The following is a 26,032-nucleotide window of genomic DNA, read 5'->3' as shown; positions in this document are numbered from 1 at the left end:
GCTTTAAGCTATTGACCCACTATCTTCGCACAATGTGGCAACCCTAACCAATGTAAGCTATTATGCAGCTTTATCTTATTCCCTTCAAAAGTCAAAATTAGACTACTCAGATTTCAGACATCCCTTTGGGTATTGACTGCTGGAAATTACAGCACCTCACCTCTTTCTATACTTCAATCCCTCAAACCCAAACTCTACAACTGATTTCAGGAGAACATAAACTTGGGATGCTACTTCAAAATAATGAGCACTACTGTCTCTCAATTTCTATTATCTTGGATAATTCCTGGACAATATCAGGCCATAGAGAGATGATTGCGCATCGTCCTTTTAGCCTATAACATCCAATCAGAATATCAGTGACAATATTCGATTTAGTTTGAATGGATATCACCCTGTAACGACATTAACAACGCTAAAATACCGAAATATGAACAGGATTTTGCCAAATAAAATGAGACAGCTGCAACGTGACAATGTGTTTTGACAGCGTCAGAAAGTAGGGTAGAAATTAATAAGGACAGAGAAATAGCAATAGTGAAAACTACTCGTCTATTCAATTACTTTAGTCCTTAACATTGTAGCCTATGTCTTGAGAATTGAATGAGATGTTGACGTACACCAAATTCAAAGAGCAAAGTTTTCAAGTCATTATTTGATTAATCAGAATCGCAATTGATATGAATAACGTTGAAACTGAATATAATCAGTTCACACTTCAACTGGTTTAAGTGTCCCGATTAATTTTTAAACATTTTTTACTTGCATTTGGCACCTGATTCTAATTAGAGGGCATTTTCCTAGAACACAACATTTATATTTGTTTCTTTCAAGGTAAATCTCAACGTTTAAGAAATCTAGCCTCACAACTGCTCTACATCCTCAAGGGAAGAAAAGTGTTTGTCTATGGTGTTGAGAGTTTCTTGATCAATTTCGGCGGTGGTAACAAATTTCGGTAAAGAATAATCCAATTCTTTTGGTGGTACCACCTCACTTTCAGCAGTTTGATTCTCAATAATTTCATTGTCTTTAAGATCATCTATCACGCAAGATCCTTCGTCCAAATTGAAGAGTTGGGACTTCATCTCTAAGCACGACTTCAAATCCTCCTCACTTCGGGCTTTATTGATCTTATCCATAAGATCACTTATAGCTGATAACCTTTCCATCCCCTTTCCCCTTTTTGAAGCTTTATTGCCTTCTTCATCAATTGATTCATCCATGTCACCATCTACAGCACTTCTCTCAAGCTTCTTTAATCCCTCATCTACGATTTGTTGTATTCTCGTTCTCAAACCATCACTTCTCATAGAGTTTGATCTTAGCTGCAATTTTAGCCCTGGGATCATTGTCTCATTGCTCTCCATTGGACTAGGATTAGCATCCAATGCAGACGATACATCGTCATCCAACGACTTCACTGCTAATACTTCTTCCAGTAAATCTACATTCTGCATGTATCGGTCAAAAGCTTCATTTTCCACTTCAATATTCCGTTCCTTGTATTCTTTTAACTTGGCAAATCTCCATTCGTTGATAGCTACAGCATCCTGTAATCATCACATTGATATTATTTTCACACAACATACAGCTCACCAAAATCATAATACAACTAAACCAAGCATAGTTAAGTATGGTAAACCTTTCTAGTCAATGGCTTTTTCGAACGAAGTGAAAGGTGTAAATTATTGAACTGAGCAAAACTATTTGAAAGTTGTCTAAGTGATGCAACTCTTCCTGCACTTCTGAAATAAAAGGCAAAACAAAATCCTCTCCTCAGGGGGAATAGAATAATTCGAAAGAAGATTTAAGTGCTGGTTGTATAATTGAATTAACAAGTCACTTAGAAGTTCAAGAAAAGTACTGCCTTAAGAAAGTGATAAAATATAACAACATAACGCAAAAAAAGGAACACAAAATATTGAGCCATTCCTGTGAGGTAAAATATCAGAAAATTGTAAGCAGTCAACTTCTTAGCTTAGCCTGGCTTCAAAAGAGGGGGAAAAAAGTAAAGAACTAGACTCTTCTTAAAATATATTAAACATATTTCCAGTGAATCCCACCAACAAGTTGAAAATATAAACTAAAAATTTAGGCAGTGCACATGTAGGGTGCTGGTGCTTATAACTTACGTTGATTGAGGAGGTTCTAAGGGTTGGTGATCATGTGGAGAGCTACCAGATGAGGGTGACTTGTCGGGAAAAGTCGAATTAGCTTTTAACACTGCATTCAGCATAAGAAATCAGAGTTAACGATCAGGAAAATAAAAAAAACTGTCAGGATCTTAATTAGGGGAAATATGAAACAAAAGCATAAACTTAACAAGATAATTTCAATCTTTGGATTAGAATGACAGAACAATCATCTTTTTTTAATGATTTTCTTATTTTACGTCTCCTTTTTACGGCTGCTTGAAAATCAATGTACACCTAAACCCCCCTCACCAATTCTTAAGGGTACAGCTCCATTAAAGCTGTGAAGTATGAACACATGTGAGTACTGGAATATTGATACAGGACAGAGGTACAATAAAATTTCTAAACCAGGAAACACCGAAGGGGATCAACTAGCACCACTACAAGTTACACTTAAATTATGGTACGAACTCTGAACTCAACTGTAGATTTTGAGAACACGGGAATTATTAGTGGTAAGAGTTGAGCAATATTTACGTTCCCCCACAAAATCTGAATGTGGGTATACACATTGGTACAGGAACAGAAAGAGAGATAGAAAAAATAGGATATTAACTTGCACTGCTACAAGTTACACTAAAATTAGAGAAAAAATTATGTACTATACAGAAAAATATCAAAATTTCGGCTAACTTCTATGGGGTAGTTCTTCCAATAACAGACACACTGAGCCAGATATATTTTTCATAATGTTGGCTAACGTTTATGGAAAAGTTCCCTCAAGGTTATGAGAGAGCAGTGTGTAACAGAAAGCCTTGATAATGCTATAGGGGAATATCAAATAGCAGGATAGCTCCTAAAGCAAAATTATAAGGAAGATACAAAAACTATTATAGATATAAAAATATAAGATACAAAAACTATATACTACAGATATAAAAATGTTTGAAAATTTAAAAATACCGGGAATTAAAGACATTCATATTTTACAATTAGTAAATAAATAAAAGAAAATTCGAGAGTATTGAAATCACGAATTGAACAGAAACATAAACAGAAATTTGTGGACATAATAGTGAACATTGAACAAAAAAAAAGATAGAGTGAAGTATGAACAGATCTTATGCCATTAAAAAATTAGACCTAATAGATCAGCCTATTTAAGTAAATACAAGTTAAATTGTAAGTATTATTATAATATTAAATTGGTTATAATTATTAAAAGCATATATTATCTATCTTTAAATTGTTAAGCGTGTTAACCTACATAAAAGGTCAAATTTATAAGATTACCGAAAGATGAATTTATTTATACCTTGATTAAGGGCCTTAATACAAAACACATTTTTAAACAAGTAATTTATTATGTTATATTACATTTAACATATTTAAGCATATATTGCATGATAATATAAGAAAATTGTAATTACTAATAGACATATTTAGGCCAACAATACATTAAGCCTACTACACTCTTAAAGATCTTACTATAACAAAGGAGGTTTTCGAACATGCTCAAACTTTTTATTAAACAAAAGCCAAACTCAAGACTACCAAAACTTGGCCTAGTTCGGCCTATTTCCACCTTTGGTATTGAGTATAATGTGTGTAGCCATTACCCAACAACTACGAATACCTAATACAGGTACATAGACTATTTAAGAGTATTCGTGCTTCATAGCTATAAGGTAATCTTGCTTCAAAAATAAGGGGGCATTTATGGTTAATCATTCGTGTGCAAAGTGAATAATACTCCAATATGAATCAAGATTCTAATTGTGAATCGGAAGGTCTTTTTTCTGATTCAATAACTGAACTGTATCATGAATTGTAAAATACATTATTTATAATAAAATACGGAGGCGTATACCACTAACAAAGACATAAAAAGACAAATTTAGGGGCCTTTCATCATTAAGAAACACACCAAAAGTAAAAAAGTATTTTCTCAAAACAGATACAGTGGCATAATATGATCACAACCCATAGTAAATTATTGTGGAAAAAAAATAGAAACGTACAGAGCACAATGAGGGGAACAATAAATAGTAGAGCATAAAAAGGCAAGAGTCACACAAGAAGAAAGGGGTACCCTGGGTCTGATTGGAGGGAATTTGGGAAAGAATCAGCCAATTCCCTCTCTTTTCTACTAATTAGGGTTTTCAGAATCTGGTCACGCATGGCCTGACTCAGTTATGGTAGAACAGTGCAATTCAGCCACAAAACCATGATTCCTACGATTTAGCAGTGACTGAAGCATCAAACAAGTCAGCTTCCAATTTGCATCAACAGCCACTTGAATGATATTGCACAAATCATATTGTCAATTGCACAAATCATAGTAGATACACGATTAATACAAAAACCCTTGAATTAACTTTCGTAAAGATGGTGTTATTTTTTAATTGTTTTGATACTCAAAAATTACAACATTTAACAAAAAAAATGAGTTTTTCAAGATCTTAACCCAATGCAGAAACTCAACCAACCGATAGTTTTTTAGTGGGTCGGGTAATGGATTTGCTCAAATCCTTCCCAACCCGTGAACACCCCTTGCTTCCACAACCAAAACTAGGGCAGAAAAAAAAAACTTTTGGTAATCAGAAGGTATTTCAGGCTTCTATTTAGCATCTGACTAATTCACCTTCTCACCAGTCTTCCAATTATTAGGTAAAGTGATCTCCCTAGTCGTGACTCCTTGCCCAAGCTGGGAATGGAACCCCAAATCTTGGATAAGCAACCAAGGGTCAAAGAGGTTGCTTCGCTCCAAGCTGCAGAACATATCTACCTCACTACAAAACTACAAGGAAAATCAACACTTCTTAGTCCAAAAACCGGGCGCAAAGCGTGCCACAAAAGGCCAATAACTCTCCATAACAGCTCTATAACACATGGTTGACAACTACACTACCAAAGATTGATAATTAGCGTTTGAAGACATCTTTCCAATTATGAACTAACTGCGTTATATAAACATATTATTTTAGCCACGGCATCAAGGTTTTGGGGCTCACAACAACCGCAATTGCAGCCACTTTTGCCTACAATTTTGGCAATGTTGAGGATCGTGGCAAAACCACAACTGCAATTTAATACCTTGGTTATAGTACAAATAACGTAAAAGTACAAAACTGAACTCAGCTTTGTCGATAACACTGAATGCATAGTTTAATGGTTATGTTCGTCATTAATCTAAGGCATGCATAACTATAACAAGTCGTCAACAACAACAACAAAGGACCAAACAAAATAAAGAGTAAAGCAAATTAGGAACTGGCTAAAAGGCTAATCAGCGGGAAAGCACTACAACAGGGAAAAATAAAACCCTAATTTTTCTGAACTAACTGAAATGATAAGCTAACGACAAATTCCTTCCCCTTAACAGCGCTTCTCCCCTTGTTGAACAAATAGATTAGAGGTGAGATCATAACATACAATAACAAAACGCAAAGCCATTTAAATTAGTAAATCAATCATAGACAGCACAAAGCAGCACACATAGAGGGATAGTGACAATTTAGGGTAGCGAACAAAAGCTGAAAAGTTTGCTTTGTGTGTATGTATTTTGAGAAAGAAATAGAACGGACCATGGATGTGGCAAGGATTTTGATTTCTAGAACAGCATCTCTTGCAACATTCATAGGGACACCTTGAACGAGCGACATTGCCACACTGTTTGCACTTGGGCTTGTTGTGGCCGCGTTGAGACTTAGGCGGAGTAGGGATTACACCAACGCCTAGGGTTCCGGGCTTCGGCGTCGCGTTGTTGTTGCTGTTGGGTGCCGCCATAGAATACGGTAACACCCACCTTCAACTTTCTTCGCGCGAATTTGAAATTGAAATAGAAATTGAAAATGAAAATTGGAACCCTCAAACTGAACTGAATAATAAAAAGTTAAAAACAAATGGCCAGGGAAAGAGAGGAGAAGGTGAGACACTTTTTATTTTTGGTAAGGATTTCGGTTTGGGCTACTCGCTCTCTCATTGGGCTTGATCCAATTCAAGTTTTTCTCAGACCACTTTCAGCAGCTTCCCTAAATATAAAAGATTTTGTTTTTCTCTTTTTTAATTTTAATAATATAATTTAGAAGTTAAAAATAAATTCTGAATCATATAATTTATAATTTATTTTTCACTTTCACTTTACACAATCTGAAAATAAAAAATAATTTCCAAATGTTAAAAATCTGTAAGGAAAAAAATAGTTCTTGGATTATACCATTCAAAGGTTATTTGACTTTAATATCAAAATCACTTTTAAATATTAAAATAAATAGATAAATAATTTAGTATTTTTTTAGATAATTAAATATTAAATAATTAAATTAAAATAAATAGTTAAAAAAACTTAATTTAGTAGTTTTTTTTAGAGTATATCATTATTCGAAAGAAAACAGTATATCACTTCACTAAATTTATTTATTTTAGATAGCAAACCTTTTTAACTATTATTTTGTACAATTTTATTATTTTTAATTTCACAAATTATATTAAATATAAATACTAATTTAAAATTAAAAATAATATATCTATTTTCTTTTTAAAATAACAAAAAATTTAAATTAAAAAAACATAGACATTAAATAAAAAACTATATATATAAATATGAAATAATGTCTAAAAAATAAATTTTAAAACGTACTTCACAACACTATTCTATAAATTTATAAAAAAATAATAAATAATAAAATTTTAAAAAAAAACTTTAGACTAAAATCTTTCCACATGTTGAAAAAAAACACAAATCAATAATGTATACAATATGTGATCTTGTTATTGAAATAAATAACAAACTCATGAAGACACAATTATATATATATATATATATATATATATATATATATATATATATATATATATATATATATATATATGTGTGTGTGTGTGTGAAGACCATGGATTCCGTTCTTACTATGGCAAACATTGCCATGAAAATTTTTGTCTGTACAACACACAATTCTTAAAATATTAAGTTCCCTCATGACAATATATTTTTCGAATTTGTATCTTATCTTGATATATTTTCAAATGACTACTTTTTTTTTAATAGACCATACAATTAATTGTACATTATTTCACTGACTTCTTATGTGCATCATTTATTTATTATATTAACATTCTATCATCCCTTACTAATTATATCTTAGTTTAGGAGAGTTTCTGTTTTACATATTTTCAATGTTTTGATCACTTTAGTGTTAGTAAAGAATTTTGACCATTATATTTATCTTAATCATAATAATTTTACGCTCATTTGTATTACATGTATTTTTCATTGAACATTCTAAATTTAACCATATTAATATTTTAGAATATAAAGATTCTAAAAATTATTTATCAAAATATTAAGATCTTTGTAGCTTGTTTAGTCAATGATATGTGTCAAAACAATGCACATTTATCGTCCTTATAATTGTATTTATATTTTGGTAATAATATCAAAATTGATTGAACATATTTGTGTAATATTCAATATTTTAAAATTAAGTACATGGGCATAGAAGAGTATGTAGATATTCATCTTATCCTTATCTTCCTTCTTATACTCATTGCGTTTTAAATCAATAAAACACTTCTTGTTTATTTAGTTATTATACTTGCATATTTGATTATCCTTTAAGTACAATATTGATAAGTGTAATGTTTATATATATATATATATATATATATATATATATATATATACTCAAAGAAAATATTTAAATCCTAAATCTTTTCATGAAAAGAAAAAAAAAAGTGCATGACACAAAGACAAATATAGAGTTAAACAAGTACCTTGTTGAATTATTTTGTCAAAAAATGGAAGTTCTAAATAGTGAATTTAAAGTCTAACTTGATTCTAAAAAATTGGCCTTAACACATTTATATAATATCGTCTTATCTCAAGTTAATGAGAGATCTCCAACACTCCCTTTAGACCAAAGTATATACATCTCAAGCATGGAATTGGATATTAATGGATGATTCGATAACAAATGACATGATAGACTCAATAAACAACAAATCTCGTTAAGATAAATTTTAACCATAACTTTAATACAATGTTAAGAAATGAATTTTAAACATAACTCAACATTCAAAATCAACTTGTAAGGTAAAATTTGCACTCATTTATATACTATAGACTCACCTTATCTCGAGTTGATATGAGATCTCCAATAGGAAGTTTTAAAAAGGTTTAAGAACGCATTTCCAGTAACCTCTCACCCAGTGAGTCCTACCCTTTCCTAACAATAAGCTACTTTTTGGTGGATGTTTAAAAGTCGAGTTTTGGAAGAAAAGTTGGAGTTTTTTTGTAGAAGAAATTTGACTAAAGACCAAATGTTGGGTAGAGGAAACTTGTCCACCACTTTCTTTTACCAATTTTTGTACTCCTCATGTGTATGAATAGCTAGCTTCCCTATTTATCAGGGTTGAATGTCATATATCTTAATATAGTCTTCTCTTTGCAGTATAATTTTTTTCATGACTCTTGTGTTTTTTTCTCGTGCTCGATGTGCACGATTGATTATCTATGTTATTTTGTGGTATTTAAACATGAGAAAATACTTTAAAACTTAGATAAAATTCTATTGATTATTCTAAACACATTCTTAATCTAATTTTGTGTAATATATGAGGAATTAGTATTTTAACATTGAGGTTTAAAACTTTTCTTTGAGGAATCAGAGTGTCTTGTGGTGTAAATATTTGGGTTATGATGGAAATATATATTGATTAAAGTCTTTGCATTGAGTTGAGTTCATGAAACCTATATGTGAACCTTTTCCCTAATCATTTAACTTAAGCTTAAATTGGCAATTTACATGCATTGAATTTAGAATTATCATAATGTGAAATTTGAATTAAACAATGTTTATATTCTTAATCTAAATTAGTAAAAAGTACACGTTTGCTAAACACATGTAAATTTTTTGAAAAATGATATTTAAACTTTTTGAACTATTACTTGCATGATTTGTTAAACTTATTAATAAGTTAACAAACATGATCTCATCGAGAGATTAACATCTGGGAGAGTTTGGATATTGTCCTAATTCTATCATATTGTATTGGAATATGATTTCCAAGGATTTGTAAACATGAAATAAATCCAAAATATACATGGATGATTAAGATCATAACACCAATAAAATGATAAGAGATTAAGTTTCATAATCTCTTATGCCTTGACATCCAAGTACCCATTGAAAAAATTAGATTAACTATGTAAAAGTGTATAAATTGACCCTAAATTTATTGAAACAAATATGAACACGCACATTAACAAGTGCTTTAACTTAATGTAATACTCTCACTGAATTTTCTTATTAGAACATTACTTTATTTTAAAACTTATGCAATTATAATTTTTATTTCACAATAAAAAGAAGAAGTATATTCTTTTTATATTAAACTTTTTATAATATCGTATTAATTTTACTTTTTTTATTTATAAAAAAGTACTTAATAACTATTTCAACAAGTAAAAATAGATGTAAAGGTCTATCCACTACTCCACATGCACAAAAATTAAATATAATTTTGATACTCATAAGAAGCAAAATAAATATTAGAATGGTAAAATTTACATCCAACCATAATAATAGTATATTATTATTATTTATTATTATTATTGTCAACTTAATTATTTTTAATATGACTATCATTATAAACATACAAGTTATCTTTAATCCCTACCAGAAAAAGGATAAATAGCTTTCTCCAAAAAATCCCGCAAACAAAGAAAGGTTGGTACTAATCATGATCAGTGTTCCACTTTGAGTAAGTAAAAATCCACCATTCACATATGGAAGCCACAAGTGTTTGTGCAGGTACTGAAACCAACACTATTACCGTGGGTCCCACTACCCACACTAATACAAAAAAATAATAATTAATTTACATATAATAAATTTCAATACATAAAACAATTTATAAAATAATTTATTAATGGTAGCGTTCGTTTTACCTACAATAAATACATTTAAAAGTAATATTAGGTTACTCTAATCAACGTTTATGTAATATTTTTAGGGTTTAATTACTTATTTTTACATGTTTGGAGTAGATATTAGTTTTTTAAAAACTTTTGATGGTGTTTTATTTTTTGTAAAAAAAATTTAATTGTATTCTATTTTTTTAAAAAAATGTCTCAATTAAATTTTAAAAAAGACATTAATGATATTAACGGCATGTTACATCTCAATAAGTTATTTTTATTGTTTATCATGTGTCAGGTTGTTGATATAACACTTAGGTGTTAATATCAATGTTAAATATTATTGATTTAATTTGAATTTAGTTATTAAATATGTCTTTTTAAATTAATTTATCTTTTAAAATGATGTAATATTATTCTTTTTAGATATAATTTATTATTTATATAAATGTTATAATAGTGCTTTTAATTAAAAATAAATTTTTAACATATTACATATTAACAATAATTATATTTTTTATTACTTTTTTTTATAAAAACTTTATATTTAATTAGTTTTAATAATAAAATATTTATATTTAATTAATTTTTTTTGTAAAAATATTTATATTTAATATAATTTTAATCTTAAAATATTTATATTTAGTTAGTTTTAATCTTATTAAAAACCATTTTTTAATATATTACATTATTTTATATTATTAATGTTAACCATGCTTTTTATTACTTACTTTTTCTGTAAAAATATTTATATTTAATTAATTTTAATCCTGTAAAAGAAATATGATTATCAAAACATTGTTAATAATATACTTAAATATGTTAACAATATTTATATAACATTTATATAAATAATAAATTTTATCACAATTTAGAAAGAGACATTATTGTTCAATTTTTAAAAAGTAAAATTAAATTAATTTAAAGAAATATATTTAAAAATTAAATTTAAATAAAATAATAACATTTGATATTAATATTGATAAGTGAAAACCACGTACAGGTGTAATAATTTTTGCTAAAAAAATATTTTTCAAAAATTAAAATACAATTGAAACTTAAAAAAATACAATAATTTTTAAACAAAAACTAATTTAAAAAGTTTCAACTAAAGTGAAAATCAAGTAATTAAACCTACTTTTAAATAATATTAGTGAAAATGTTGGTGTAACCGAGACTTAATTGTAGTACGGTCATAAATATATTAGGACGTTATTGTTTATAGAAGAATTAATAAATAAATCTGACATATATGATGATGATATTATAATAATTATATACATATTCTTTTATTCACATAATATAGGATATTATATAAGAAAAAAAATCTTTATGCGATAACAGAAATTTTTTATAATATCCAATATGAAATATTTATATATTTGTGAATTTTTTAAAAAAATGTCTAGAACTCTTCAACAATGATTTCTGAAATTGTGAAATAATTGACGGCGAAACAACCTTTTAGAGTTAGTTGGCACATAACCAACACGGATACCGTTACCTTTAAATTTTTATTACATAGTTGCATTTAATTCCCCTCTTTCCTTTTTTATCTATCCCTTTCTTTCATTTTTATTTTTGCACAATTTATCTTGACCGTTGATATTTTTATTTGTGATACGAGAAATTATGAAATCTAATCTCACGTGAGGAGTCTATCATCAAAGGTGGCCTTTGACTTTCATTTCATGACGTTGAATCTCTCACTTCCACTCATCCATGTCGGCAAGCCAAGGAAACAACAATTTTGTATCTCTTGTGATCCAATTCTCATCCCATTTCATCTATTTCTCTTAATTATGCTTTAATAAGAATAATTTGGTTTTTATTTAGGATTTTAGTCTTATTCTTTAGGATAATCCTTGTCCCATTTTATTTTTTATTACTTTCTCAGATTTTTAAAACTGTTTTTCTCTTTCAAAACTTTAAAAGTATTATTACTAAATTTAAATAAGTAAAATATATTTTATTACAAAAAATAATTTAAGCACTAAGAAAGTCATTTCAAATTTTACGGACAAAATTATAATTGAAACTATTTTATTTATATTCTTTTATAAAAAAATGTTTTGTTTCTTTTTCTTATATTACTGATATTATTAATTTATTTAATCACCCGCCATTGTCACTCTCAAATTACCTTATCCAACCAACACATTTCAGATTCATAATCTCAGTTTCAACAGCTTCAACAACAACATCAACATCAAAATGGACGGTCTGATAAAGGACTTGGTCGATCTTGCTATCGGTGGTGCCGATCACAACGATCGCCAAGAAGAACACGGTGAACGCTCCTGGGCCGACCTTGTCTCCGGCGATCAGGATCAGGTTTCCGATTCTACTATGTCAATTCTACATTCCCATTTTTCAAGTTTGGTTTTTTTTCAGGATCACGTAATATCAATGTTAAATTTTTATTTTTGCAGGATCAGCCTCGTCCTCATCGGCAGCAGCAGCAGCAACAACAGACACAGTGGTCCAACTCACCCGAAAAGGTCACATTTCTTCATCTTTGTTCTCAATTCCCCAAAAATATGTAATGTTACTCGTTTGATAATGTTATGACCATTATAGGAAGAACGGTGGGAAGAAGATAGTCACAGTTATACCAACAGGCCCCATCAGGTGAATGTCAATCACTTGTTCTCAATTCTTAAATCCAATAACATACTCTTCTCTTATGTAGCTCTTCATGTAACCACACTTCTTCTCTGTCCAGGCAGTATATCGTCCTCAGCATGAGGAGAGCCAATCTCAAAATTTCAACACTGGCCACAAGGTAATCCCCTCCTCTCTTAGCTTCAAGTTAACTTTGCTATATTAACCCCTTGAACATAGATAGTTATGGCTTGGCTGCTTCTTAGATTTGAAGTTTATAAATGATATGTTTGGATATCTCAAGAGATCGTCGCTAAATCTTTTAAGTTTTAAAGTTGTATAGTTGATACCTAACTTTGTTCGTATAGCAATAGCAATATCATTTTTGGTTGGTTGTTACCTTGATGTGATATAGATTACTGGGGTCATTTTTCCCAGTGACAAATTACTCTTAATGACGCTTAATATATAATAAAGTTGTGCTATCAGATTTGTTACATTTTGGTGCTGCGTCGCTTGTGCTTGCTTTCATTCAGATCTATTTGTCTGCATATAGTTTAAGATTGTTTTTGGAGAAAGACACTGGAAGAATTTTCTTCTTCTTCTTCTTCAAATAACACGATAAATGTTCCACTGAATTGGGTAGTTGAAAATCCGGCTTCGAGAGAGAGAGAGAGTATGGTGGCATTGAACATGTTGAGAAAGTTTGGACAATGGATAGGTTTTGCCTTCTTTCCAAGTGATGCCGTGTATAATACGAAGCATTTGCTTTTCTATCAAATTGAGCTATTAAGGTGAGACTCCTTTTTTTTATTTTTTGCAGGTGAAAGAAGATCAAGATGAATGGCAGACAGTTGGCAAACCTTCAAGGAGACCACAAAAGGTTTGTGAGTGAGAATATGGTAGCGTTGAACATGTTGAGAAAGTTTGGACAACGAATAGGCTGTGCTTTCTTTCCAAGTGATGCCGTAAAAAATACAAAGCATTTTTTTTTTCTATTAAATAGAACTATTAAGGTGAGACTCGTTTTTTATTTTTTTGCAGGTTAGTGAAGATCAAGATGGATGGCAGACTGTTGGCAAACCTCCAAGGCGGACACAAAAGGTTTGTCTTTGAGTTTTCATCAACATATCTAATATAAAAGCTTATTCGGCTTTTTCAGTGTTTTGTATCGTTATAAACAAATCTTATTTTGTTGATATTGTTGTTACATGTATTCTTCTTTGAATTCTACTCTATGTTAACTTTGTTACTGAATCTGTGATATAACCAGTTCTGGATGTTTTATGCTTCATCCCTGTCTGAATCTGAATGATGGATCTTACCAAGTTCATGTAGGTTCCGAAGGAAACTTGGCAGAACTACAAACGGCCTTCTGAGGAGCAAGAATACTCTAATGAGGTTGAAATCGGTGCTAGTTTGAATCCCTCAGAAGATGAACTTGCTGATCTATCAAAAGCTTGTGACAAACTCTGGGATCTTGATTTAAATCGGTTGGTACCTGGCAAAGACTATGAAATTGACTGTGGTGAAGGGAAAAAGGTTTTCCAAAACGAAGATATGGCAGAGGGGAGCTTGTTTACTTGGGTTAGTGATGATGTATTCAGAAGGCCTACATTTGCTCGTTTTCTCTCACTGCTAGATAATTACAATCCACATGAAGGATGTAAGGAAGTTGTCACATACGAAGAGAGACAAGAGCAAGCTTCTTTCATAGAAGAAATCAGTAGAACAGCACCAATTAAATATCTTCACAATTATCTTACATCTAAGGGAATTGCATCAGGGAGTTACCAAGATTTCAAACGAATGATAACCAATCTATGGTTTGACCTTTATGGCCGTGGTGGCACTTCTGGCTCCTCTTCTTCTTTTGAACATGTTTTTGTTGGAGAAATCAAACAAAGTGGCGAAGTTTCTGGCTTCCATAACTGGCTGCAGGTATGACATCATATTTTTCTTCTGCCTGTTTATATATCTAATATTTATTTATCTGTTCATATTCATGCCAAATTGAAGGTGCACCACTTTATAATATTGGAAGTCATATTTGGTGCTCTTTTCTGCAATTATTCTGACATTACCACTCTCATTGATTAGCCAATATTGTCTTATTGTGGATTAGTTTACTGTTGCACAGTTTAGTGTTTATTCCTCGACGAATGACTTCAATAGTTGAGATTGCCTTTGCTATAGCCTTGTATAGTCAATCGTTTGCGAATGAAGTGCTGTAAAAATAAATACTTATTCAGACCTGCCAATGTCTTATTCTATTTTTTCCGATAATTAAGTATTTTTTTCTTGCTATTTGGGAAGTCTTTAATCTGATAATTAGATGAAGCCTGCACAGACATATTTTTTTCTTTAATTTGTAATATAAACTTGTAATATGTGACTTTTTCTATCTCACCTGTTGATGTATTTTGACAGTTTTACCTTGAAGAAGAAAAGGGGAGAGTTGATTATCAGGGCTATATTTTCCCCCGTCGACGGGGAGAAACTGTGAGTAACTATTTTTAAGCTTATTGTATTGGCAATAATCCAAATAGAAAATAGAAGCTCGGTGCACAAATCACATGAAAGTAATAAACTCATTATTAGCCAGACATCAAAGCATTTTGAAAATATTTTTCAACAGCAGCTAGTATTTTTCCTAAAACAATGTAAGCCTTAATTCATATTTCTATTTCATTACGTAAAAACCTCTTAACATAGCTTGGATATGTTGATTTTCTGGTAAACATTTGTAGTACTTTAAGCTGTAACCACCTCATTTTTAATGCTCTCTGCCGTCATAACTTGCAGCCTGATTCGGAAACGCAGCTTCTAACTGTTCAGTTTGAATGGAATGGTGTTCTGAAATCTTTATCAAGCACTTTGGTTGGAGTGAGCCCTGAATTTGAAATTGCTTTATATACCCTGTGTTTCTATGTTGGTAGGGAGGATAACCACATTCAACTCGGTCCATATCCAGTTAATATCAAGTGCTATCGTTTTGGCAATAAGATTGGATCTGTTTTCCCCATTGCAGAGTCTTGAATTTTCAGTTTCCAGCAACGATAATATTTGTTCCCAATGTAATCGTTTGTTGTACGATTGAGAACTTATAGTTCATGGTTGTACTGTACAAGGTAGCGCATTATTTACAGCAGTGCATACATTATTGAAGAACTATTTTATTTCATTCAGCCCTTAAGGATATGCTATTATTATGTGTTATTAATTAACATCTCAGATTCTATACATTGAGATTCCTAGGAAATTTCACTGGATAGACGTATGAACCGGATATTTTCGTAAGATATCTCAATTTCCTAGATATTATTGACGTACCATGTCCTACGAAAATATCTTGGAAGATCTCTAGATATTTTTAAAAAGTGTTCCACCTTACATTTTCCACATAAGTTCATCCTAAGTTCTGAAAATTCCAAATATTTAGGTGAATTGATTTTAGTTCCAAATTTTTCATTATTGTCCATCTTTACTTAAAAGAAGTAAATAGAGATTACCTTGTTATGTAGGAATGGCATAAACTTCTGCCAAAACCCACCCACCCTTCCATTAATTTTAGTTGCAAGTTACTGCAGAGGTCTCCAACCTTCATTTTAATGCCATGTTAAAGGACTTGCATCAGAAAGAGCTTTTCGTATCACGACAATGAAATTAGATTCTCTTTAAGAAAGGGACGGATTATATTGAACAAAAAGTTAGGTTCCACGTATTCATGGCCATAAACAGCATTCATTTACCATTTAAATTTGAACTTCACTTATTAGCTTTATCACCAATCATGGTTCCTACTTGTCCATGCAAAAATAAGAACTGACATGGCTTTGTCTGAAAGTGAGTGATTCCCTTTCTTTTGAACAACTTCGGATAGAAATCTTATGAAATCAGTGAATTCACCACGAGGGGTTTTAGAAAGCTGTCTTTTTTTCTTACTCTAGGAGAAGCTAGTGTTAAGAAAACAATCTTCAAATCAAACGTCGATGGCTTCTGTCATTTTTTATGTTGATTTCCATATCTTAAAATGCTAACTTCTTACGTAAGAATATTAAGCATAACTTGTTTGCATGCCCCTTTTCCCTTGGTCATTGATTGATCATTTTTTTTTCCATCTAATATTGTTTAGTTGAGATCGGAAATGTGACAAAACGCAAAGATAAGGTTCTATTTCCTCCACAAATTTTGTTGTATGAATTACGTGCACACAGCTCATCTCAATAACCCTTCACAGGAGAGTACAAAATATCAAAAATCAAGCATTTTGGAAGATTCCGAATCAAATTTCTGAAACTATCAACTTGCTCGATTTCGAAATCAAATTTGAATGCTTCCACGTTCCATCTGATGCAGATATATGCATCATAAACGACAATGTACATTTGTTAACCAAGTTCTTCCTAACATTTAGGTCTGCCCTCTAATAATATCTTTTGTTTGGGAAGTTATATATTAATCACGTACTGTGCTATAACTACTAGGAATTATGGGAAATTTATTAGCAGTGTAAGATTTGTTTTGTCTTTTTTTTGTCTTTTTTTTTTTTTTTTGGATAGACAGTGTTTTGTCTGGTAAGAAGTGGGGGGAGGAGGAGATGGTTTATCTGGGATTTGAACTTCACCACGAACAGTACAAACTTTTCAATACACGAAAGGACTCTATATAGAGGGATTTTAGAAACACTGATTTCACTTCATATATACAACTGAAAACATTGTTCTGTCACAACTAGCAACATATTAAGAAATGGAGAATCTCATGAGCATTTTAATTGTTCATGCTAGAGTCATATTTTGGACTTTATGAAGGCATATTATAACAAGTGTGTGGTAGGTCTTGTGAAAATTGTGACCAGATGACAAATATTACATCTGATCCACATTCAATGGCTATACATCAGTGGTCAACATTAGAATTCTATTAATGCCCATCACTAAAACACATGTTAAATCTGAAATGGTATGAAAAAATTGAGAATAGTTATCATAAACACGCGGAAAGAACGGTCCAAGACTAATTAAACCAAAGACTTCTTCTGAACCACATGTTTTCACAACAAAAGGAGCATTCAACATTTCTTATCCTGAAGAAGGTGAACCAGAACCAAGAAAATATTGGAATTGTGAGACATTTTCATCCACGAAAACCCAGTTTGCAGGAAAAGGCAGAAGACAGAAACAAGTGACAAGCTACTTCATCTTGTGGGGTTTGTCGTCTTATGGCAGAAATACAAAACCCCACACCAATTATCACACCAACCAATATGTGATTATAACATAAAAGGAAAACAAAATAATAATAATTAAACATTCCATTTTGGCTTCGCTGTTCAAACGCTGTTTGCTTGCAGAGGGTATCAAAGAAGACTGATTCTTTCCACATACGTTGTGAATAAGACTCTGCTGTATTCTTGATAAAAAAAATTATGCTTGTTTGAAAATTTTCTCTCTCTTTTCTTGTATATTTTTTTTTTCTCTTACACCCTCTGCCATTTTATTTATTTATTTGCTTATTTCTTAGTATCTTTTATTAATTAGAATATCATATTTGTAAATATATTATTTAAAATATATATATATATATATTAACTATAATAATTATAAATTTATAATAATAAAATTAATATTAAAATATTATTATTTTTATAATAAAAAATTATTCTTGATAATGATATTATAATACTATATTATTATTATATTTCCTTATATATTTTTTTTATAAATATTAAGGGTAGCTGATATATTGTTATAATGTTTTACAACAATATATTAGTTATAGTGATTGTAATAATAATAATATCATTAATGAATTATTATTATTATTATTAATGTATTATAGTTAATTTATAATTAATTTTTTATACTAATGTATTTAAAAAAAAAGTTAGTTTTCACTTTCACATAATGCTAACAAAATAAATAAAAATAGAAAGGGTAAAAGAATAAAAAGGAAAAATAATTTTATTTTCAACAAATGTTAGAGCATACATTTCAATAATTTAGATCAAAGATGTGACTTTTTTTCTTAACCATTTCAGAAGATTCTTTATTGTTTATTTGTTAAGGAAAACTATTGCATTGCATGTGAATAAGTGTAATAGGATTAGCAGTCACTTGATGAAGCCCCAGTTATATTTTGAAATGGACTTTAGTACAATACACCTCTTTCATACAACTTGTGGCTTATACGGGTATACATGCACCATTACAAATGGTATTAATATTTTTAATTAAAATGTCAATAGGTTGAAAGAGAAAGAATAATGTGGATTTTTTATTGAAAAAATAAAATAAAAAGTATACAATTTTTTTATTATTATAAAAATTACCTTTAAAAAATTATAATTATTATATTGTTATAGTGGTAAGTGATTGTGTATTTTTATTTTAAACATAGTCTCTCTATTTTTAAGCAACATGGTTGATTTTATACTTTTATTTTAAGAAGGTTTAATGTCTCGGTAGGTCTCTATTTTCGGCGTGAATCTCAAATAGGTCCCTTTTCTTTTCGGCGTCTCAATTGGGTCCCCATTTTTGTAAAATTGTAACAATTAGGGGTCTGCCGTCAAATTGAACAAACGGCCGTTTAATTGTTTATTACGTGGCATGGCAGTGTACAGGTGGAATTAAAAAGTATGAGGTTAAATCAACTTTAGTGAGAGGGCATAGTGGGAAAACTGTGACTTTCTATCAAACACCTTCTCTTCAACCTCGCCACGTCAGCCCTATCATCTTCCACCCACTGAAACCCTAACCCTAGCCGCCATTGTCGTTCCGCTTCCGCCGCTCCCGCCAATGCCGCAAGTCGTCGCCACGGCCAGAACATCATCTCCTTCCTTTCTCGCCGGCGCATCAACGAACCACCACGGTGCCTCAACCAAGACCGCCGCCACCTTCCATTCTCGGAACCCAATCGCACCTTCATCTCGAATCATCACCTCGCGATCTTCAACAACAGAAAGAAGAACAACAGTGTCTTCATCCTCTTCAACCATCCTCCACCCTTGCAACCTTCATTTGTCTGAGTTCCCAATCTTAAACCAACATCCTCCGCCATGACACGCACTACCTCCCCCTGATTTCCACTCCCTCATCCACGCACTCCACGTCTCCTTCCGAACCCCATTCCCCCAATTCAAACACCACACCATCTTCAACCTGCAATCAACCAAACTCAGAAACAGAAATCAAAACAAAACCCATACTTCACTCTTCATTCATTCTCGTCCAATCTAGGAAGCATGCAACCATCTTCCGACTCGGTGGTGGCGATGGTGCGTGCGCGCAGGGGAGGCAAACCTCCCTAGGTCACCTTCTTCGAAGAAGCGGAGAAGCAAGAGGGAGGGCAAAGGCGTTGCGGCCAACGGTGGTTCCGGTGGCTCGGGTTGTCGCCGGCGAGGCCAAGGCGTGGTCTTGGCGGAGGTGGCGGTGGCCGGTTCCAGCCGAGGTGGCGGCGGCGTGCCTCCCAGCCCTAGGTTTTCCTGGTCAGAGAGAAAGAGACCTGGGTCTCGATGGAGGGAGGCAACATTGAGTGTAAAGTAAGAGAACTGAATTTCCTACTTTGCCCTTACCCAAAACTGAATATACATCTCTGCATACCAATTATTTAATACAAAAATCGTTTTAAATGCCACGTAACCAATACCGTAACGGCCGTTTGTCCAAATTAACGGCAAGCCTGTAATTGATTTAATTTTACAAAAATAAGGACTCAATTGATACGCCGAAAATGAAGAGGATCTATTTGAAATTCATGACCAAAATAGGGACCTACGGAGACATTAAACCTTTTAAGAACTAAGTAATATGTTGCTAGATTATGCTTAAAAGTAAATAAATAATAAATTCTATTGTAGTATAATTGATTGTGGTACATTTTCAACTACTACTTCACTTTTTTTTTCTTTTTCTCTTTTTAACTTAACTCCTTGCACACTCAATTAAACGTTCAAACCCAACCTAAATCACACTGCAAAACTTAAAAGACAATTAAACAAAAACTAAAACTGCTATTTTTTGTAAACCTCATTAGATTGTTCTGTGTTTACTCTTTTCAAATTTGTTTCTATGAATGAGATATTAAAGTAGATTCAAATTCACGTGCTAACTATTTAAGTTGTATTGGATTAGTAACATATATAGTTTTTGTTTTTAGTTATGGAATTTAAGTTGGGTAAAAGTGAGTTAACATATAACTTATAAACAATATCTTTTTTTAAGTTTCTATCATTTTTTACTATAATTATTTATTATTTTTAATTATGTAGGTTAACATTTGTTTAGGTTCTAATACTGTATAATATTATTGCAATGATTCCAATGTTTATTTTATTTGTTTACTTTATTTGTTTATACAATAATTTGATTTTTATTTACTATCTTTACAATTAATTGAGGTTAACATTTAGTTTAATGAAAGGTTCCATTATAATAACTTTGATTTCTTTTATTGTGAGTGGAAATATTGAAAGTAAAATCAATCTTAGTCAGAGTTATATATAAACATTTTAATAAATGTCTTTTTACAAAAAATAATTATTTAACTTTGATTTTTTTTGTGTGAATAAAAATACGAACAAATAAGATCAATAATTGTTAAATATAAATAAATATTTTTATATGTTCCTAGCAAAGAAAAACCTAGTAAAGAAAAACCTAAATTACTAACATGACGAGGCAAATACACCAAATATGGTCCGAAATGCATGCACATGAGGAAACACCAAATAAAAAACCGCTAAAAACTGAGGCTCATACGTTTTGAGTTAGATAAGATTGGAAGAGGTGGAAACACGTAAGCGAGGTTGAAACCGAACAGACTAGTTTTGATTTTTTGCACTTTTTCCACTTTTCAATTAGAGCTCACCAATGTTGTTAACTTCAACTCCCCAACCCAACTTCTTTCTTATAAATACACTCCAACAATCCTGAGTACTTCCTACACATCCTTCAAAAAAAATATGGCTCTAACACTTCGTTCTTCAATTTCTTTTATTAATCAGAAAGAAACCAAAATCCTTAAAACTTCTGATGATGTCCCTGCGATAGTTAGTTTTGCAAAGGTTAAGCCATCGTTCCGTCTCCGAGTGAAAAATTCCATGCAAGAAGCACGCCCCGCACGCGACAACAGCTTCAATTCTGAAGCAAGGAGAAACGAAAAATGGGAGAAGGTGCATGCTCCTTCGGTGGCTCACAGTCACAGTGATTCGAAGAGGGTACCTGTGTACGTGATGCTGCCATTAGACACTGTAACAATGGGAGGAAGCTTGAACAAGCCTAGAGCAATGAATGCAAGTTTGATGGCCCTGAAGAGTGCAGGAGTCGAAGGCGTAATGGTGGATGCTTGGTGGGGTTTGGTGGAAAAGGACGGGCCTTTGAAGTACAATTGGGAACCCTATGTTGAGCTTGTGCAGATGGTACAAATGCATGGTTTGAAGCTTCAAGTAGTTATGTCTTTCCATCAGTGTGGGGGAAATGTTGGAGACACTTGCAGGTACCACACTACTACCTTTATATATATATATATATATATATATATATATATATATATATATATATATATATATATATATATATATATATATATATATATATAGATGATAATGATATGGGCTAATTGATTCTGTTAGGGGGACTAAGGCCAAGTGAAAAACAATGTGTGACAATTATCTTTGTGTTGCATTTTTTTTTCAGCGTTCCTCTACCACCATGGGTGCAGGAAGAAATCAGCAAAAACCCTGACCTTGTTTACACAGACAGATCAGGGAGGAGGAATCCTGAGTACATCTCATTGGGGTGTGATTCAGTTCCTATTCTAAGAGGAAGGACTCCCCTACAAGTCTACGCAGACTACATGAGAAGCTTTCGTGACAGATTCGGAGATTACTTAGGCAGTGTTATCGTGGTAAGTACTTCACCAACTCCTGCTGCCAACTATTAGAGATTTGCCATTAAGTTTTGAGTTTGAAGTGAGCGTGATGTAATAAAGTTTTCTTTTGAGGTACTTCTTTATAGGAGCACTTATAGAAAGAAAAAAGAAAAAGATAATCTCTCATAAATTAAAATTGCCCATGTTAAAATTATTTTTTTGATTATTTAAATGATTGGACTTCTAAACAACTGTTTAAGTTGAGCTTGAGGCAATTTTAACTTTGTGAGAATAACTTTACTTTCTTTTTCTTTTATAAATAGTTACAGAGAACCTTATTCAAAGAGTCTGAGAATAATAAGGATGAAAACTTGAAAACATTAGGAGCCTATCCAGGTGGTTTTGGTTAAAACTTTATATCCATTAAGCTTAATAGACGTAACGAGGGGAACTTGGAACTTGGTGCTTGATACCTTGCAATTTCTATATCTTTTTTCCCATGCATTGAACGAAATTTGAATATATAAGATGAAAACTCTTGCAGGAAATACAAGTTGGCATGGGTCCATGTGGAGAACTGAGATATCCATCTTATCCAGAAGCAAATGGAACTTGGAGATTTCCCGGAATTGGAGAATTCCAATGTTATGACAAGGTATTAAAAATATGCATTAAAATGATTGTATTGGTAAGGTTTCGTAACCATTGGTTCCTATTGACTTGTAACGACGATATCACACTGAAGATAGAAAATTTTTGAAAAATATCTATGGACTAAAATGACCTGTTTGTCGTGCAGTATATGAAAGCGTCCTTGGCAGCAGCAGCCGAGGCCATTGGAAAGAAAGAATGGGGAGGAGGTGGACCCCATGACTCTGGCCAGTACAATCAATTTCCTGAGGATACTGGATTTTTCAGAAGGGAAGGGACATGGAATACTGAATATGGACGGTTCTTTTTAGAATGGTACTCTGGTAAATTGCTAGAACATGGAGAGAAGATTCTCGTATCAGCCAAAGGAATATTCGATACATCAGGGGTGAAACTATCAGGGAAAGTTGCTGGAATCCATTGGCACTACAGAGCAAGGTCACACGCAGCTGAACTAACTGCTGGCTACTATAACACGCGAAATAACGATGGGTATATGCCCATAGCCAGAATGCTGGCAAAACATGGAGTTGTCTTCAATTTCACCTGTATGGAAATGAAAGACAGAGAGCAGCCTGACTTTGCCAACTGCTCACCTGAAGGGTTGGTTAGTCAGGTTAAAATGGCAACAAAAACAGCTAGAGCAGAACTTGCTGGAGAAAACGCATTGGAGAGATATGATGCAGATGCATATGCTCAAGTTTTATCAACAAGTAAATCCGAATCCGGCAATGGATTGGCAGCATTCGCTTATCTAAGAATGAACAAGCGGTTGTTTGAAGGTGATAACTGGCGGCACCTGGTGGATTTTGTAAGAAGCATGTCTGAAGGCGGTAGGAGAGAGAGACTTCCGGCATCCGATTCCCATGGGAGTGATCTTTATGTTGGCCACATCAAATCAACACGGGAGAAACACACACAAGAGGCAGTTCTTGTGTAAACGTATAAAATAGCAAGCTCAGGCATCTTGGTGTATAGTTTAAAGCAACACAGTATATTTTTTTATAGAAAAAGAGGGGAAAAAAATGAGAACTCTGGCATTTACCATGCCAACACCTGAGATGATCGAGATGATATTATTTGATTTCATGCTAATGTATATAACTCCAACCACAATGGAGAAAAATACTTAGTCTGCTTACGTTATATAACCAATAATACTGATATTGTATCTCTATGCTCCATTTGTCACTTCTAATTTGATTAATTAATCCCCAGAAAAACATCTACAGAAACTTACTAATGTCATTGCTTTTTCCATTGTTTAATATCAGTATAAAGTAAGTAAATGACAATGTTGAAAGAGAAAAATCAGCTAACATTATGTCAAGATTCAATCAATAAGAACCTTTGCTACAACAAAAATAACACTATGCCAAGAAGAAAATAGTAAAATAGCGAGAGGCTTTTCAACTATTTTCTAACTATTCAGGAAATAATTTATAATAGGTTTATCAACAATTTTGGATACAAACAATTTTGGAAGATATCGAATTAGTCTAAAAGCAAATTCCTGCCTCCCTCCTGAATTTTAGCAAATTTTAGCAAGCACGGTGTATTTAATGTTCATCAAGAAGAAAAGAAGACAATCTTTTACACGATAATCCATCTCCGTCATAGTAAGTTAAATAATAACTACACCAACCAATGTTGTAAAGGAATTTGCTGTCTAAAACATTAATTAATCTAAGGTTTAGATCCTTTGACGTTCTTAAGGAAGAGGATATGGTCCTCCTGAAAACAAAGAAACATTTTTCTAATATAAATAACAATAAGAAATCCATGCGTAATAAATCAGCATTTCTTTCTCTTATACCACAGCAATAAAATAGAAAACATAAAACTAACAACGAAGGGAATTAATTAGTTAAAGCATTATAAAATTATGAGTAAACGAAGGGATTCACTAAAATTATAAAACGAACTCATCCGGGCACTTTTTTACATGATTATCTGAAATAATGCAGAGATGATTGAACAGTAATGTATAAGGAAAGATACAGCAGTTTGTGCAGATTAAAGGATTGAGAAGCAACCCCAACCTAAACCACTAGATTAGAGAATTGTTAGGGAAAAGTGGTGAGTTTATAAGAGACAGAGCGTAGGTAATGAAATTGAATTGAAAAAAAGGAGGGCTGAATCGAATCAAGAATGTGAAGAAGAAGAAGAGGGAGACGGAGATGGAGGGGTTCCGCGACGGAGATCTTCGATTAGGTGAGAGAGCTCTTTGCGAGATGATTCTCTGCCAAACATGAAGCCATACCTAAGAGAAGGACAGCGAGGAATGTGATAAAAGTGAATATAACAGAATTAGCAGTGAGTTAGAATGAATTTGAATCGGATTACCAGAAAGAAATGGCGGAGAACACGCCTGCAGTAGCAATGGTCTGAACGAGAGTAAGCTTCTTCTCCATTCAACCCTCTCTTTTCTTTTTCAGTTACCAATCTTCACTCCACACTCACGCATGAATCTAATTCCACTACACCATCCTTCAACTTAGACCTTCAAACTGGGCCTTTAATATAGTCAGGCCCAACTAATTATTCTCCCATTCAAAAATAGGCAGTTGCTCCCTCTACCACCAATGCTCCATACACCACCTCATATCAATTTTGCCCTTTTCTAAAACGGATGTCTAACATCTGTTTTACCTTCAACGGATGTTGACATCCGTCCATTTACATATTTTATATTTTAATTTATTATTTTTATTTAGAAAAAAAAAAAAAATCTTCAACGGATGTGACGACATCTGTTAACAGATTACCACATCCATTTTAATAAAATTTTTAAAACTATTTTAATTATTATTTAAATAATAATATATAAATTAAATTAATAATTATT

The 26,032-nt window shown here is 32.0% G+C and overlaps 3 protein-coding genes and 1 long non-coding RNA gene across 5 annotated transcripts; 2 read left to right on the top strand and 2 right to left on the bottom strand.

Annotated features, from left to right (window-relative positions):
• Positions 1-640: 640 nt before the first annotated feature.
• On the bottom strand, positions 641-6,059 carry LOC108319476 (uncharacterized). Of its 2 annotated transcripts, none has more exons than XM_017550658.2 (4): positions 5,723-6,059; positions 2,133-2,223; positions 1,643-1,745; positions 641-1,550 (listed from the first exon to the last, which is right to left on the bottom strand). In XM_017550658.2, the coding sequence occupies exons 1-4, from the start codon at positions 5,922-5,924 to the stop codon at positions 864-866; spliced, it is 1,083 nt and encodes a 360-aa protein (XP_017406147.1). In that variant the 5' UTR covers positions 5,925-6,059; the 3' UTR covers positions 641-863. The 2 variants fall into 2 exon arrangements, with proteins under 2 accessions (XP_017406147.1, XP_017406200.1); XM_017550711.2 differs by having other exon boundaries at positions 1,643-1,742.
• Positions 6,060-12,181: 6,122 nt separating this feature from the next.
• On the top strand, positions 12,182-15,848 carry LOC108331430 (uncharacterized). Its single transcript, XM_017566102.2, has 9 exons — positions 12,182-12,390; positions 12,489-12,557; positions 12,637-12,687; positions 12,782-12,841; positions 13,484-13,543; positions 13,705-13,764; positions 13,999-14,601; positions 15,091-15,162; positions 15,466-15,848. Exons 1-9 carry the CDS (start codon positions 12,271-12,273, stop codon positions 15,697-15,699), a joined length of 1,329 nt encoding a protein of 442 aa, XP_017421591.1. The 5' UTR covers positions 12,182-12,270; the 3' UTR covers positions 15,700-15,848.
• A 5,721-nt stretch (positions 15,849-21,569) lies between these two features.
• On the top strand, positions 21,570-24,361 carry LOC108324115 (beta-amylase 3, chloroplastic). Its single transcript, XM_017556957.2, has 4 exons — positions 21,570-22,158; positions 22,359-22,569; positions 23,078-23,188; positions 23,333-24,361. The coding sequence occupies exons 1-4, from the start codon at positions 21,626-21,628 to the stop codon at positions 24,122-24,124; spliced, it is 1,647 nt and encodes a 548-aa protein (XP_017412446.1). The 5' UTR covers positions 21,570-21,625; the 3' UTR covers positions 24,125-24,361.
• A 713-nt stretch (positions 24,362-25,074) lies between these two features.
• On the bottom strand, positions 25,075-25,666 carry LOC108340731 (uncharacterized). The gene is made up of 2 exons (XR_001833253.2): positions 25,531-25,666; positions 25,075-25,447 (listed from the first exon to the last, which is right to left on the bottom strand). It is a non-coding gene; the product is annotated as an uncharacterized LOC108340731 (long non-coding RNA).
• Positions 25,667-26,032: the final 366 nt, after the last annotated feature.

This window comes from Vigna angularis, chromosome 1, assembly GCF_016808095.1.
Source record: "Vigna angularis cultivar LongXiaoDou No.4 chromosome 1, ASM1680809v1, whole genome shotgun sequence".
Classification (NCBI taxonomy): domain Eukaryota; kingdom Viridiplantae; phylum Streptophyta; class Magnoliopsida; order Fabales; family Fabaceae; genus Vigna; species Vigna angularis.
This window is presented reverse-complemented; position numbering and strand designations above follow the sequence as displayed.